General features: G+C 38.3%; 1 protein-coding gene across 1 annotated transcript in view; it reads left to right on the top strand.

The window, feature by feature from the left end:
- TXNRD1 (thioredoxin reductase 1) overlaps window positions 1–16,205 on the top strand; it is a 125,345-nt gene that overhangs the window by 35,911 nt on the left and 73,229 nt on the right. The window contains exon 2 of the mRNA XM_074326240.2: window positions 9,807–9,867. Within this exon, the coding sequence (XP_074182341.2) occupies window positions 9,828–9,867 (40 nt within the window). The 5' untranslated portion in view covers window positions 9,807–9,827. The remainder of the gene's footprint in view (window positions 1–9,806; window positions 9,868–16,205) is intronic.

Here is a 16,205-nt window from a genome sequence, read left to right as displayed (position 1 = left end):
TCAAGGTTGGTGGTTTCCAGGTGGTTTTGGTTTCAAGACTCCTTTACTCTTAAACATTATTAAGGACCCCAACAGTGAGAAAGGGAAAGAATATTTTATTATTATGAAAATAGTTTTGTCTCATGGACCTCGAAAGTTTTGCGCACCACATTTTGAACGCCCCTGGTCTAGGAAACTGTGTTTAGAGATGTTTATGTTGCATTAGAGAAGTCTTTGGGATTCTGCCTGAACAAAGAAAATCAAGAAATCAGTCCCAGAGATTCCTCATTAGCTACAGATTGAGGTACCCAGGTTTGGCTGACTTACAACTTCCTGAGTTTTTCAAACGCAAACCAGCCTCCATGCAGGAACATGACTGACAGAGATGGAATGAAGATGAAGGAGCCAAACTTCTCCCACAGATCTGAACAGGAATATGTTATTATGGGCCCAATAGAAAAGAATCTGAAAGCTACGACCTCAGCAAATTAGCAATTCACCCAGTCAACAGAAAACTGGAAAGAATAATATGATGAATACCCATAATCCCTCGATTCACATCTTGCTACATTTGTTTTATTTTCCTTTCTTATATCTTGTTTCTCTCTCAATCTCCCCCTGCCCCTGCCAACACACACTGTTTTACTGAACCATTTGAAATAAATTGCAGACATCATGACTTTCACCCATAAATACTTCAGTATGTGTATCCTAAGAATAAGGATTTTGCTACATAAACCCTATGGACTTAATGTTGATAAAATAATATCATACAATATAATAAGTTCATATTAAAATTTACTTAATGAGCTCTCAAATGTTTTTGGATCCAAGATCTAACTGAGGATTATGTGTTGCAATTTGTGGCCAGTTATAATATTTTGCAAAAAAAAAAGGCTTTTTCTTATGTTTGAGAAATACAAGAAAGAAAAAGCCATGTATAATCTTACCACGACATAACTTATAGGTCATTTTACATACCCCTTTTTAGGACCCCTATATGCAGAGTTTCATACATAATTGTAAAACTGGTGCACAGGATTTGGTATTCTGTTTCTTTTCAATTAACATTATGTTAATGATACTTCCATATCGCTTTGAACCTTGAATAGTATGCAGCCATTAAAATTACTGAAAAACAAGAGAGCTACTATAATTTCGCCTTTCCCCCAGTGTTGGACATCTATTGCTTCCAATTTGTTACTATAAGCACTGATGTTGTAATGAAACTGTTGATAAAAGTCATATAAAAAGAGGGGATTGAGGGTTTGGATTCGAAAGGGGTGAAGCAGGCTGGGGAGCAGGGATAGAATCTGTTTGCAATTTAGCCTTTGGAGGAAGAAAGGCCGCTGAGACAAGATATAATTATGTTTCTGTCCCTAGAAAGGTGATGGAAAGGTAGGGAGTGGAGAGTGTTGATAGGCCAGTGGCCTATTTTATCCCATTGGGTTTTACAGGAAGTTAACATGGTTAATCCTAAAGCTATAGAACTCACCTTGAAAAGGGATTTGGAAATTTCCCCTTTAGGTGATGCTAATTATATTAAGAAAAACCACTGAAAGGTTTTTCTGTGAGAAGACTAAGAGGTGGGGGTCATTTTTGTCAATACAATGTTTTCATTATTTTAGATTTTTTTTAAAGGTAAATTCCCACAAATGAGCTCTGGGTTAAAGGTGTGGCCACTTCAGTGGTTCTTGATCCATCCTTCAAACTGTTTTCTGAAGGAATAGTATTAGTTTACATTACACTCCCCTTATGTCTGTGGATTTATCTCAATGTACATTTACCATCACTGGGAGTTTTCATTTTTAATAGATAAGAAATCACACTTCATTGCTTTAATCTGCATTTCTGATTATGAAATGAAAGTAAAATAAATCAGTCTTTTTATTCTAGGTTTACTATTTTCTTTCTACTGATTTGGCTGTTCCTCTTTATTCATTTTATTGTTTGTGGTCCTGCTGTGTTCTAACCAATTTGCTTGAGTTCTTTTTGTTGTTTTGTTCTATGTAAAAACTTTCCCTAGGCTGCTCTTTTGCCTTAAAAATTATTATTATTATTTTGCAGAACAGTTTGTTGCTGTTTTCCTTTGTATTTACTTCTAAGTTTAGGAAGTTATTGCCTCAGTAGATTTTGGAAAAGATTCCATTTAACATGTTTTGTTATATAGTAAGAGATAAATGAAAAACTTTTTCAAATCATCAAGCCATCAATACCATACTATTTTAAAATATATTTTCTTTATTGCTTTGTGATACCCTTTTATCAGTAATTATTTTATATTTGTCTATTTCTGAGCTATCCAATCTTTTTTATTGATGTCTGTGTTTATTTTTGACAGTGTAACTATGGAGCATATTTTATTTTTACCCTTTAGTTTGAGTTTTTACCAGTGGACAGTAGGTTCTTCATGGATCCAACTATTAGTCATTGATCTTAGACAGAAAAGTTGGGGCAAAATAGAAGAAACTCATAATTACAGTTTTACCTGAATTTTTCTGATCACCTGGTTCTGTGCACCATTTACTTAATATATTTCTCTGAATGCTGCTTCAAATTTTACTTCAAAATTGAGGCGGGAAATTTAAAAACAAATGATAAACAAACAAAATTGTATTTGCTTGTTATGTTAGAGGCAGAATTTAAGGAAAAATTCTTCTGATCATTTTGATTAGTTGGGCAATCCCTTATTATTTATTATCCATTTATCTATAGCTATCTATCATCTATCTGTCTATCTGTCTATCTTAATCTGTTTTTCAGTGAACAGTCTCTTCCCAGTCAGATTGCAACTCTTTTTAATCAGAGAAGATATTCCTTTCCTTGTAATAAATACTATGTTTTGCGTATTGACAAATATCTGAGCTTAATAGGTGGGTGGTGCCCTTAGCATAGATGTTGTGTAAGGCATTGTCACCTTCTTTTAGAGTTAGTCATCCTGTGAAGTTAAAGGAGTCAGTAAAGCATAATGAAATCAGGAAGCTTGTGTGGCAACCCTGACTCTGACACCAGTTTACTTATCTGGACCTTAGTTTCCTCATCAGTAGAATGAATAAGTTAGCCTGGTGATCCCAAATGTCTTCCCCATGCGGACATTCTGTGACTCTCTTTCCATGAGCTGTTACCACTAAGAATCCTGTTGCTGTCTAAAATAATCAAAATGGAAAAGAGAAAATGAAAGCCAGAGTTTAATTTTAAAATTTGGAAGTGTCACTGGTGGGGCTGTCGTCATGAGTCACGTTCTTAGTCCAACAGTTCTTACTTAGGAGTGTGCGTTAGAATTACCATGAGCATTTACAACGTATGCATATATGCGTTGCACATATAGGAGGATAACTAGAATAACAAAGAGAAGTGTGGGCAAGGATATGGAGAAATTGGGACCCTAATACACTGCCGGTGGTAATGTAAAATGGTGTCACTGCTTTGGAAAAGAGTGGTGGTTCCTCAAAAGATTTAATTTGACCCAATAAGTCTACTCCCAGCTCTTTACTCAAAAGACTTAAAAACAGGTGTTCAGACAAAAACCTGTACATGAATGTTCATAGCAGCTCTAGTCACAACAGCCAAAAAGTGGAAACAACCCAAAGGTCTATCAACTGATGAATAGATAAATAAAACATGGTTTATCTATGCAGTGGAATATTACATGGCAATAAAAAGAAATGACTCAGTGATACGTGCTGTAGCATGGATGAACTTTGAAAATATTACACTAAATGAAAGCCAATCACAAAAGACTACATATTGTATGAGTCCAGAAAATAGATTAGTGGTTGCCTAGTGATGGGAGGGTGGGGCTTGGGGGGAAATGGGGAGTGACTTCTAATAAGTACAGTGTTTCTTTTGGGGGGTAATAAAAATGTTCTAAAATTGGTTGTGATGATGGTCGCACAAACTCTGTGAATATACTAAATCCACTGAATTGTATACTTTCAATTGCTAAATTCTATGGTATGTGAATCATATGTCAATAAAGTTGTTCTTCAAAAAAGTGTGGGTTCTTAGGGTGGCCGGTTAGCTCAGTTGGTTAGAGCACAGTGCTCTTAACAACAAGGTTGCTGGTTCGATCCCCACATGGGCCACTGTGAGCTGCGCCCTCCACAACTAACTTGAAACAACTGCTTGACTTGGAGCTGATGGGTCCTGGAAAAACACATTTAAAATAAATAAAAGTTAAAAAAAAAGTGTGAGTTCTAGAGAATTATAACCTAGATTTGAATCCTAGCTCCATCACTTACCGAAAACTGTGCAACCTTGGGGGAATTTGCTTATCTCTCTTAGTCGGTTTCCTTATTTGTGCTATAGGGATGATGGTAGCAGTCCCTACCTAATGGTATCCTTGTAAGGATTAAATGAGATGGTGCATACAAACATAAACTCCCTGTCTAGTTCTGAGTAAGCGTGATTATTAGCTATGAAGATGATGAGGCGATTTGAAGGAGAACGGGTAGGTGTTCGATACGCAGAAATAAGAGGAAATCACGTATAAAGCCAGTAATAAGATTGAGCTGGGTTTGTTTGTGGGCCCTGAAGAGGATAGCTAGTTTAAAACATTTACAAGCCAGAGGTAGCAATCTCCCGGTGGTTTTGGCTGGTGATCAAACCCAGGATGACTGTGCTGTCATGTGGAGTTACATGCCACTATGCTGGATCATGTTTGTCATGGTGCCCGACTGGGCCACAGCAAAATCCTAGGGTGGAAACAGAGAATCTGAGGAAAGTTTTTATTTTTATTTTTAAAATCTTACTGTGTCTGGCCTGAAGATCCCATGTCTGCTTATCTAGGAGTTAGTTGGAGAAAAAAGAGGAAGCTTTGGTTTGAGTTGTCTACTCCTGTTTCTCTGAGCTGGGCTGTGTAAGAAGGGGGCATAGCGTCTGGTCTTCGGCTTCTCTGCATTTACACCATGGTGGGGAGGGGAGTGGGCATGGGGTAAAATGTGGTTCTTGATGTCCAGGACCTGTTATGTATTCTCCTACTTCTAGGGATAGTTTAGACTGTCATTTGTCAGGATCCCCTGAGAACCAATCTTGAGTATGACAAAAATGAGTTGGGAATACTGAGTGAGTTGCCCAAAGTCTCCAGTCAGGTGACAGACTGAATGTATCATCCGTGTGAGAGTCCTTCCTCAGAGTCCTTCTTCTGGCCCTTGAAGCTAAAATGGTGAGGCTTTTAGAGTGAGCCTAATATTAGAAATGCATCATCCTGTTTTCCCTCCTGATAATTGCCATCTTGGCTTCCATTACTTCTAGCTAAGGATCACCTCCCTAGTCACACTTTGCCAGAAAACCCAGCTGCTGGTGTGAGTGGCCCCTCAGGAGCTACCAGCGAGGCCATCGGAGACCCCAGAGCCCGGCTGCAGGCCTGTGTGGACAGCCACCCTGTGGTCATCTTCAGTAAGTCCACGTGTGAGCGCTGTGCTGAGGTAAGGTTGTAACCTCCAGGGGCTGTCACAAATTGTTGAATTATAGAAATTTGACTGGCTTTTGAGCTCAGGTGTAGACAACAGGATTTCATGTTTAGTAAGGGGTGTGTATAAATGTAACTTGCTTCAGAGTACTTGGGGAGTGTTGATTTGAAAACACAATATACTTGAGTCATCTTTTTTCTGAGCTTCTGTAAAGTACTAGGTGTTTTCAGGCAGTCAGGGTCAGGGTCAGGGAAAGTTAGGGTGGGGAGTTACCAAACCAGGTGATTTGCTGCTCTTGTAGGCATGTCTATAGGGAATACGTCCCAAGGAGCTCTTACTTAGGGGACTCCTGAATTTTGATAAGTATCTCTTTATGCTCTTGTCTATTATGGGGAAAATGACTTCACAAAGAATAAACTGTGCTTTCTGCTTGGTTCTTAATCTTAGATAATCAGAAAGAAAAGCTCAGTGATCATAGCCACGGGGAGGGTTGTTTTAATCCACCTTGATTTCACCACAGGATAAAGGTGAAAACTGAAAGACAAACCTGTTCTAGTGCTTTTTAGGAAGGTTGAGGGCATTTAAAGGTCACTGAAGTTTAACTTTAAATTATACTCAGGGGAGCTCTAGCACTGGACACAGGGGGCTCTTAGGTAAACCCAACTGGCCATGTGTCCAGGCTCACCTGTACGGTAATTTATTAAGTTGTTTTCTCTCAGCTTGTCTATCTCTTGACTGAACTTTCCAGCTCTCAGGGAGGTTTAATTTGGAAGCCTCTTTATTCTGGAAGCTTTACAAAGAGACAGCCTTTTTTGATTCTCTTTCTCTCTTTCTCTCCTGTTTTTTCCAAATAAGAAAAAAAAGGGGGAAACACTTAAAATTGGCAGAACCTTTCATCTGTTTCTCACGTTTCTCACTGAACACAGGCTGCATCTTTGCCACCTGAGGCTTCACCCCTGGCAATGCCATGGAGCTGCCTTTTGTGTCGGAGGTCATATTAGGAGTAGGGTGGCAAAGAGGTAGGAGACACAGTGCCATCCCTTAGGGGGTTTAGTCAAACCGAGAAGGCGGAACAGAGGCTTAAAAAGAAAAAGGATCTAAGATACCCCATGCTAAATTCTAAAAGATTAGTATAGGCAGTAAGTGTTAGAGAATTTAGAAGAGGGCTGGGTTCAGCAATCTGAATACAATTCCTGGCTTCTGGGGGCTAAATTATTTAGCTGTGGTGATCTTGTCTGCTTTTGAGGCTCCTTTCCCTTGTTTCTTTAATCTTTAAAAGGAATAGCTTGGACTTGATTGGTTATTGAGATTCCTTGTAGCTCTGATGTGGTTGTCTAATGTTATCTGCTACCAAAAATGTTTAAGAGCGGGGACTCTGAAGTCAGAGTTTGGGTCTTGGTTCTGTGACTTACTAGCCATGTGACCTTGGTTAAGTTATTGACCTGCTGTGCCTCAGTTTCCTCATTTGTAAAATGTGCATACTAATAGTACCTGTCTCACAAGTTTGTTATGAGGAGTCTTGGATGGTGATCTTCCTTCCATCGGTTGGATGGCAATCAACAAATATCTGACTCTATTCCAAGAACAATCAATCCTATAAAAGAGTGGTTAATCTTTCTAGTCTAGCCTCTTCCTTCAAAGCTCTATACTCATGGTGGTAGGGTAGAAGGAACATGGAGAGTTAAAACATCTCAGTTCTCATTCTGTAAGTCTCAGTTTACTCAACAAAGTAAGGATGACAATGCCACCTTTTCTACTACTATATTATTTGTTAAATACACAACTTTATTATGAGGCCCAAATGATTTCAAATCTATGGAAAAGCGTTTGGAAGCCTACAGTACACGTTAATATTAATAATAGCTACCATTTGAATGCCTGCTATGTGCCAGGCACGATTTGGTCACTGTATTTATATTTTAAAACACTTTTAAAGAAAGGACAACTCCAGTTTCGACTGTTCTAGTTCTGCGATGAGGGTTGGGCTAGTGCGGTCAGGGTTGCTACTAGCAGTGGGCAGTTAGGTTTCCTGTTTCTTGCAATTGCAGATTTTTTTGACCTGTCATTACGCTTGTCCTTACGATCTTATCCCTGAATTCTACTAACTTCTTCATTTCTCAGCTCTCCTCCCTGTGTCTGAAAGGGCCTTTTTCTTTTTCTGTTTATTAAATGTACTCTGGGAAAGATCAACTTTGCGTATAAAACTTGTGTCAGGTATTTGCATACTTATTAAAATAAAAAGTTATTCTGGCAACTTTATTTAATGTCTGTCATCTGAATAATTACTGGATACGCCAAATCTTCTCGACAAACATCTTCTGGCTTCATCTTGATAAATAGCAGTTCCTTAGCTTTTCCAAATACATAATATAAAAGCTGTTTTCAGATTTGTGCCAATTGGCATGGAAATTAATTTTCAGTATCTTTGGCCATGAAAGATGGTTAGCTGCCTCTCCTGGTAAAAAACAGGGATTTTCTTCTGTGGGGGTATAACTTATATACTTGGCTATTCACATTCGTGGTTTTTGTTTTTTTTTAAATTACCATTAAGTAGAATTTCCCTAGGTTATTTCCTTCAGTTTGGATTTTTATCATCTCGTTTACCTATTATGATGTGAGTAAATAAGAATGGAGACACTTCATTCATACTTGGTCTGATTAATTTATATTTCTCTTGGATGAGTAATATAATTTGCATTGATCAAGTTGGGAAATGCCCACAAAGAATTAACTTCTACATGAATTTAGTTTCCTGCTTGTTGCATAACACGTTACCCTGTGTGCTTTGAAATGTAAAGAGTGGGTTTAAAGTGCAAAGATAAACCCTCCCTACCTTTTCAGAAAATGTGGTATTTGTTTCTTATAGATATTTCAGTGGGAAGTCAGAAGCATGCAGTTGGAATTAGCAAATGATGTCTCATTACTGCTTATCTATTGCTTGATATCCAGATCCACTGCCATTTCTCAATAATGTGTCTATTTTACAGGCCAAGTTTACCATCCTCTACTTCTCTCAATAAGAATACTCTAGAAACTAGCACTTCTGCTGTTCAATGCAGATCTTTAATCTTGTACTGTGGAACAATGCTAAAGTTTAATCAGAGTTGAAATAACCTGCAAAATAGTTTCTTGAGTGGGGTCATGTGGGGTCAATGTATGCTCTGGCATCTAGAGAGGATATTTTACATTCACATATCAAATTTTGGTAATTACTTTTCAGAGCTTCTTTTAGGACTTACTTTCTAAATCTGGCAAACTTATTTCTTTATTTTGATAACACACTGTAAATGGTTTATTTTTAAAACAAAGTGGCTAAGGAAATCTTACGTGTCCGTGATTTTATATGTGTGTGAACTTTTTTAGTTTTAGAAAATGAGCTTTGGAATATGGGTTGACTTTTATCCAGGTGGTCTCCCAGCTACAATTTTCCTGCCCTATCCTTAAAATCACTCTACTTACCCCATCATTCTTCAAAAGGATTCCTATCTTTTTAAATGTATGTTGCCAGGGGGAGCTGAATTCAGACTGGGGCATAGGTGCTGTCCAAAGGAATATATGAGGAAGGCCACTGTGGTGTGAATGAATTTATTCTCTCATTTCTGTAGAAATGTTATATTTGGTCCTGCACTGATAATAGAAATCTTCCATTGTACTGCTGTACAGTGGGAAGCCTACTGTTTTAGCAGTTAAATTAGAATGGGATAAGAATATATTCCTTTGATGATTTCTGTGAACTCCAGGCTAGTCTGGCCTTTTTCATTTTATTGTATAAACTGAAGGAATGTGGCTTTAAACTTCCCCCAAGTATTAATGACAGGCTGTTTGTGACGTGTATGTAAATGTCACTTTAAAGTCTCTTTTACCAGTAATTTAAATGTTGTTTCAGTAGTATAAATTTGGCAAAAGTAATTCTTATCCATCAAGTAAAATTTTGTTTTTTTACTGGTATAATTTGTATAATCTTGAGCATATGACTTTTGTAAATGACTTGTTGGTTAAAGGTTACTGGGCCAAAAAATAAGTAATACTTGGATTATTGTAGGATATGTTTTTTTCTCAGGGTTGCCTCATAATGTTTTGGAAAGCTTAAGTATTCCAGTGGCTTTTAAAACATGGTTAGTATTAAACCCATTTTATAGAGGAGTTGACTGAGTCACTAAACGTGTGAAATGTATTTTATAAAGCCATACAGGTGAATCATTGAAAATAGAGTACAGTCAAGAGACTTCAAATAAACTTTTAAATGGCATTACTATCAACAGAGAGAATCTTGTGGGTTATGTAAAAATGAACTGGAAAGTTTCCAAAGGAGGAGGCTGATTGAGGAGGAAAGTAACAAAGCTGGGTAAGAGAGTCTTCTGTTGTTCATTACCATTGGTTTTTTACATTCTCCCCTTGTTTTTCAAATTCTTCCAGGTAAAGAAGTTATTTAATTCAATGCGTGTTCCTTATCTTTTGCTCGAACTTGATCAGGCAGGTAAGATTCTGTTTAATATGTGAATTATATCTGCTGACCTGAGCACATTTAATGTATTCTGTCTGGCTTTTATTTTTCTTCCTTGAGGTTTTCATTGTTTAGTGAGTTCTTACCAGTTGATTTTTCTTTAGACCATTTAGATGGGGCATTCCCCTAGGATGAATCATATTTACCCTTAGTCTTTACCTAGTTCATAGCCTTGGTATTACTCTGAGTTTCCTGTTGTTGAAATCATTGTGACTATTAACTTTAAGTCTAGTTATAGGTACAATATTTGCTGGTTTTATGGTAACTTTATTATTTTTGCAAATTTGTCTCCTGTCTGGCACGCCATACCAAATAGTACTTGAATAAAATATAAATTTGAGATGCACTCAGAAATTGTGGCAAAGACATATAAAGACCAACAGGGATAAAGAGTCATAAAAGCAGCCATTGGGGAATAGTTGCATGTGGCTGAAATCCCAGGGAAAGGTTGGTGGAGTAAAACAGAAAGCCTCTTCCGAGGACCACGGTGCTCATGTGTTTTATTCATAGGTCTAAGTCCCAAAGACTCATCCATCAAACATTGCAGGAATCTGGTCAATTGTTCAGCATCATCGTTTCTATCGGAAAAGTAGGCCCCTCCAGGTCAGGAAGCATAGGTACCCTTCATGCCTAGTGGCTTGGAGAAGTAGAGTCCTGGGCAGTTATAGTCTCAGTCCAGTCTGCAAAGGAATCAAACAACAGAGAAGAGACTCAGCTAGAGATGCTAACTGGGATAGAAAACTCATTTCTTGGATCAGGGGGAAGTTGGTAGTTGTAGGGCAGGAAACTGTTATTTGATGCTTCTAAAGACAGATTCCCTAACACAGAGAGAATCAGATAGTAGCTGCCACTCACTGAATGCCTGCTGTTTCATAGGGATTATGCTGGGTTTATAGAAAGTCATTAATCCTTACAAGAACTCTGCAAGGAAGATATTATTCCCATTTCATAGATGAGGAAATTGAGTCTCAGAGAAGTCAAATAACTTCGCTAAAGTCATATAAGTAGTGGATCTATAATTTGGACACAGGCCTGTCTAATTCCAAAGTCTGTGTGTTTTTTTCTATAATACCACATTGTCTGCTTACCCTAGGATGACCTTTCTATTCCTCCATCAAGGAAGGCTCTTGCCCCTGAACTTTCCATAGTACATGGAAGGAAATCCCAATAATTAAAATTTCATCTTGGCTGAAATGTAGCCTTTTACAAATATAAATTTTCCTGGGAGAGTTAAGTCACTTGCAGCTTGGTGTGAATTAGGAAAAAAACAAAAAAACACAACAAGCTAATTAAATGAGTAAGGTAAACAAATGAACTTGTCCATTAAGGACAGCACAGATAAGGGAGGTAACATTGGAACAGGATGGGCAGGATGGAGCTTGGAGGACCGGAGAAGGCAAGGAGGTTGACAAGGATGCCAAAAGGCAGATGGGAGGTCAGTAAAGGCAAGCATCAGCTACTTCGAAATGTTCACTCTGGCAACACTAATCAGACAGGAAGCTCTTTCCCTTTATTGTGGAAGTGGCCATGGATCTGTAGTGCGTGGGTAGGAGCTCCCACTCACCCTTTGCTAACATCCTGCCTAAGAAAACCTGAAGGATGTGAGTTGGAATAGGATTGACTAGAACCAGCTTCTGTAGGGGAAGGATGGGAGCCTCTTGCTACGTAGATGAGGAAGCTGCTGGTCCTCTGTGCCCTCGCTTGTTGCTTCATCACACAGAAGCAGCTAGCTAGCTTCCTTCTCAGGGTCACTTACAGTCTGGAACTTGGGCAGCTTGCAGGGACAGATCAGGATTTATAGAGTAAGGCAGCAGTTCCCAAAATGTGGTCTGCAGACCCCTGGGAGTACACCTGTGACCTTTTGGGGGTCTTCAAGGTCAAAACTATTTGCATGGTAATGTTAAGGTGTAATTTACCATTTTACTGTTTTGACATTTTCATGGATGGTGCAAAAGCAATGATGGATAAAACTGCTGGTGTCTTAGCACAGATTAAAGTAGGAACACCAAACTATACTAGTTTATATTATAGTCTTCACTACCACACAATCACAGTAAAAGAAAATGTCAGTTTACTTAGGAACTACTATTGATGAAGTAGTAAAAATTATTAACTCTATTAAAATGTCAACCGTTTGAGTATATGCATTTTTAATATTCTGTGTGATGAGGGAAGTTTGTATAAAGATTTTTTGCTACATAAAGTATGATGGTATGATGGTTGTCTCAAGGAAAAGCACTCGTGCAATTAATAGCTTGAGTTGCCAACTGAATCAGCAGCTTTTTTCATGGAACACCACATATAGTTGAACAAATGACTGATAGTCAGACTCTGGTTATTCAGACTTGGGTATTTGGCAGACATTTCCCCCAAAATGTATAAAGTGAGTCTGTCACTTTAAGGAAAACAACTGATAGTATTCAATGCCAGTGATAAATTTGGAGATTTCAGGTGAAAATTAGTATTTTGAAAGTTATATTAATAATATCTGCCATGAGAGCTTCATAGCTTTTCAATACTTAAAAGATTTTGGTGGTAATATTTATGAATGTAATTTTTGTGATATTGTATGCTGAACTATGTCAACATTTGGAAGATCTGCATAACTTAGTGAATGAATATTTTCTGAATGATCAATATATGATCTTACAAGGTCATTCATGGGTAAAATATCCACTCATAGTGTAAGATAGACCAATGGATTATAACGTGATAGAGTATGAAAAGCTTATCTGCATGATTTGAGAGTGCATGTTGCAGCTAACTTTTTGTTTTTTTATTATGGATTTTAATCTAATTACAGTAGAATGTGATTGCAGAGGTTTTTTTTTTTAAATTAGTTTCAGGTGTACAAAGCAACGTAATAGACATTTAAACCCCTCATAAAGTGATAACCCACTCCCTAAGCTATTACCCCTCTGACATCTTACACAGCTGTTACGATATTATTGACTGTCTTCCTTATGTTGTACTGTACATCCCGTGACTACTGTATTTCCCCAAAAATAAGATCTAACCGGAAAATAAGCCCTAGCATGATTTTTCAGGATGCTCGTAATATAAGCCCTACCCCAAAAATAAGCCCCAGTTAAGATCGTCAGCCAGATGGACGCATTTAGTACATCCGTTGCAACATGTGACGGACGTATTGAATTATAAAATAATAATGTTAATATATAATTAAATATAAATAATATTGTTGACACTAATACTTAAAATAAATGATAATATAGATTGTAATTAAATATTTGTAAATACTCAAGCGGGTGCCTTTGGACGAGAGGTAAACGCCTATTAAACAGATGCACTCGAGACTATTGCCTAATGACCAATCGGAGCACAGACACAACGCATGAATAACGTGTGCACTTGATAACGAACAGATGTGGTTGTGTCTAATGTGAATCTTCATAATTTAATAAGTCGTGTATTGTAATGGACGTACTTAATGCGCTCGTGTGAAATAAAGAAACGTTTTCTGAACTTCGTCACTTTTGTGTGGACCATCATTCTTAACTGTCATCATTTTTGTTGCCACTTCTGTCTCGTAAGTCTTCAATTAACACTTGATTTAATGGTAGATTTAAAGGGAATAATATTTTGACCCCCAGACAAGATGAGTGCAAAAACAAAGAGCTGTTCCATCGAGTACAAGACAGGAACCATGGAGAACTTCTGGGGCAGGAATCTTATGGCTTTCTGCAGAGAAGAAGTTGGATCTCCAAATGGTCTGAAAATGGTGAGCAAAGTACAATAACCTCAGTCAACAGTTGGATGAGGGAAATGCTAAGAAGCGCAAGTGTGGGTCAGGTCAGCAAACATTATTTCCTGAGCTGGAAGAAATCATCTGTGAATGGATTGCTGACAGGAGAGCAAAGGCTTTGGTTGTGCACAGGGCTGATATTCAAGCATTTGCCCTTGCAAAGGCACCACAGTTAGAAATATCCCCAGAAGAATTCAAAGCATCACAACACTGGCTGTATGGCTTCCTTCAGTGATATGAACTGTCTCTAAGATCGACAACACTGTTCAAGCTGGAAGATGCTGAAGATATTAAGTGTGCACCTGCATTCAAGTCCTTTGTTGATGACATTGACTTTTCTAAATACCAGCTCTCCAACATGATTGCTATGGATGAGACTGCAGTGTTGATGGGCCAAGGATCTCAAACGACAATTGATCAGAGGGGTGCCTCGTCAATCTACATTCCCTCCACTGGTTACAACAGTGCACGTGTTACCTGTATTTTGGCAGTTCATCTGGATGGAAAGAAAGCCTCACCTCTACTCATCACTAAGGGCAAGAAAGATAAGGTTGAACATGTTTCAGGCATTTATGTTCTTGAAACCAAAAAAGCCTGGTGCACAGAAGCAGTTATAAGGAAGTGGGTTGATTTAATGCTGCCACTTGTTTTGTGAGGTGGCCAAAGAGGTCTGCTAGTCTGGGTATTCAGCCAGCACTCACCACACTAAAAACACGAAGAACTTCCTTACGGAGAGAATAGATCAAACAATGATTCCTGCAGGAATGACTGCCTATCTCCAGACTCCTGATATTGCAATAAACAAGCCATTCAAGGACCATTTGGGCATGGAAATCAGTGACTACATTGAAAATAGAATGGAGAGAAATCAGCGTGGAAACTTTGTGAAGCCTCGCCTGCAAGAGGTCATGACTTGGGTGAAGAATTCATGGGATAAAATCACTGACAGCTGTGTTGCCAGTGAACTACGAGCATCCCCTGAAAATAAGCCCTAATGTGTCCTTTGGAGCAAAAATTAATACAAGACCCAGTCTTATTTTCAGGGAAATACGGTATGTATACCTATATATTTAGTTATAGTTGACATTCAATATTATTCTACTTCAGCTTTAGGTGTATAGCACCTTGGACATAGTCTATGAAGTGATTCTCCTGATAAGTCCAGTGCCCTTCTGGCACCCTACGTGATCTTTACAACATTGTTGATTATATTCACCATACTGTATTAACTACCAATTTTATTTCTTAATGCCTTCACCTTTTTCACCCTTCCCCCAACTCCATTCCCATCTATCACCCTGATAGATCTAGTACTTATTTGGCACCATACCTAGTTATTACAATATTATTGACTATGTTCCTTATGGTATACCCTATATCCCCATGACTACTGTATAACAACAAATTTGTACTTATTAATCCCTTCCCCTTTTACTCAGCCTTAACCTCCCCCCCCCCCCCCCATCTTAAAGAAGTCCCTCTAAGATTCCTTTTAATACTGGTTTGGTGTTGTAGCACTCCTTTAGCTTTTTCTTGTCTGGGAAGCTCCTTATCTGTCCTTCAATTCTAAATGATAGTTTTTCTGGGTACAGTAATCTTGGTTGTATGTTGTTGCTTTTCATCCCTTGGAATATTTCCTGTCACTCCCTTCTTGCCTGCAAAGTTTCTGTTGAGAAACCAGCTGACAGTCTTATGGGGACTCCTTAGTAGGTAACTAACTGCTTTTCTCTTGCTACTTTTAAGATTCTGTCTTTGTCTTTAACCTTTGGCATTTTAATTATGATGTGTCTTGGTGTTGGCCTCTTTGGGTTTATCTTGTTTGGGACTCTCTGTGCTTTCTGAGCTTGTAAGTCTATTTCTTTCACCAGGTTAGGGAAGTTTTCTGTCATTATTTCTTCGAACAGGTTTTCAATTCCTTGCTCTCTCTCTTCTCCTTCTGGTACCCCTATGATGTGAATGTTGGTATGCTTGATATTGTCCTGGAGGCCCCTTAAACTCTCCTCGATTTTTTGGATTCTTTTTTCTCTTTGCTGTTTTGGTTGGGTGTTTTCTGCTACCTTATCTTCTACATCGAAAGTTGTATCTGCTTCATCTATTCTACTGTTGCTTCCTTGTAATATATTCTTGATTTCCATTATTGTATCCTTTATTTCTGACTGGTTCTTTTTCATGGTTTCCATCTCTATTTTTATGCTTCCTATCGCTGTTGAAGTTCTCCCTGAGGTCATTGAGCATTCTTATAACCATATATCAGATGTTTGGAACGCTGCATCTGATAGATTGCTTGTCTCCATTTTGCTTAGTTCTTTTTCTGGAGCTTTGTTGTGTGTTTTTTTATTGGGGACATGTTTCTCTGTCTCCCCATTTTGGCTGCCCCCCTGTGTTTGTTTCTATGTATCAGGTAGGGCTGCTATGTCTTCCGGTCTTAGTAGAGTGGCCTTATGTAGTAGGTGTGCTGTGGGGTGTAATGGTGTAGTCTTTCTGGTCACCTGAGCCATGCATTCAAGGTGTGTCACTTGTGTGGGTTGTGTGTGCCCTCCTCTTGTAG

This window comes from Rhinolophus sinicus, chromosome 1 (assembly GCF_057876585.1).
Source record: "Rhinolophus sinicus isolate RSI-liver-muscle chromosome 1, RSI-T2T, whole genome shotgun sequence".
Lineage (NCBI taxonomy): Eukaryota > Metazoa > Chordata > Mammalia > Chiroptera > Rhinolophidae > Rhinolophus > Rhinolophus sinicus.
Note: the sequence above shows the minus strand (reverse complement) of the source record. Positions and strands in the feature narration are given on the sequence as shown.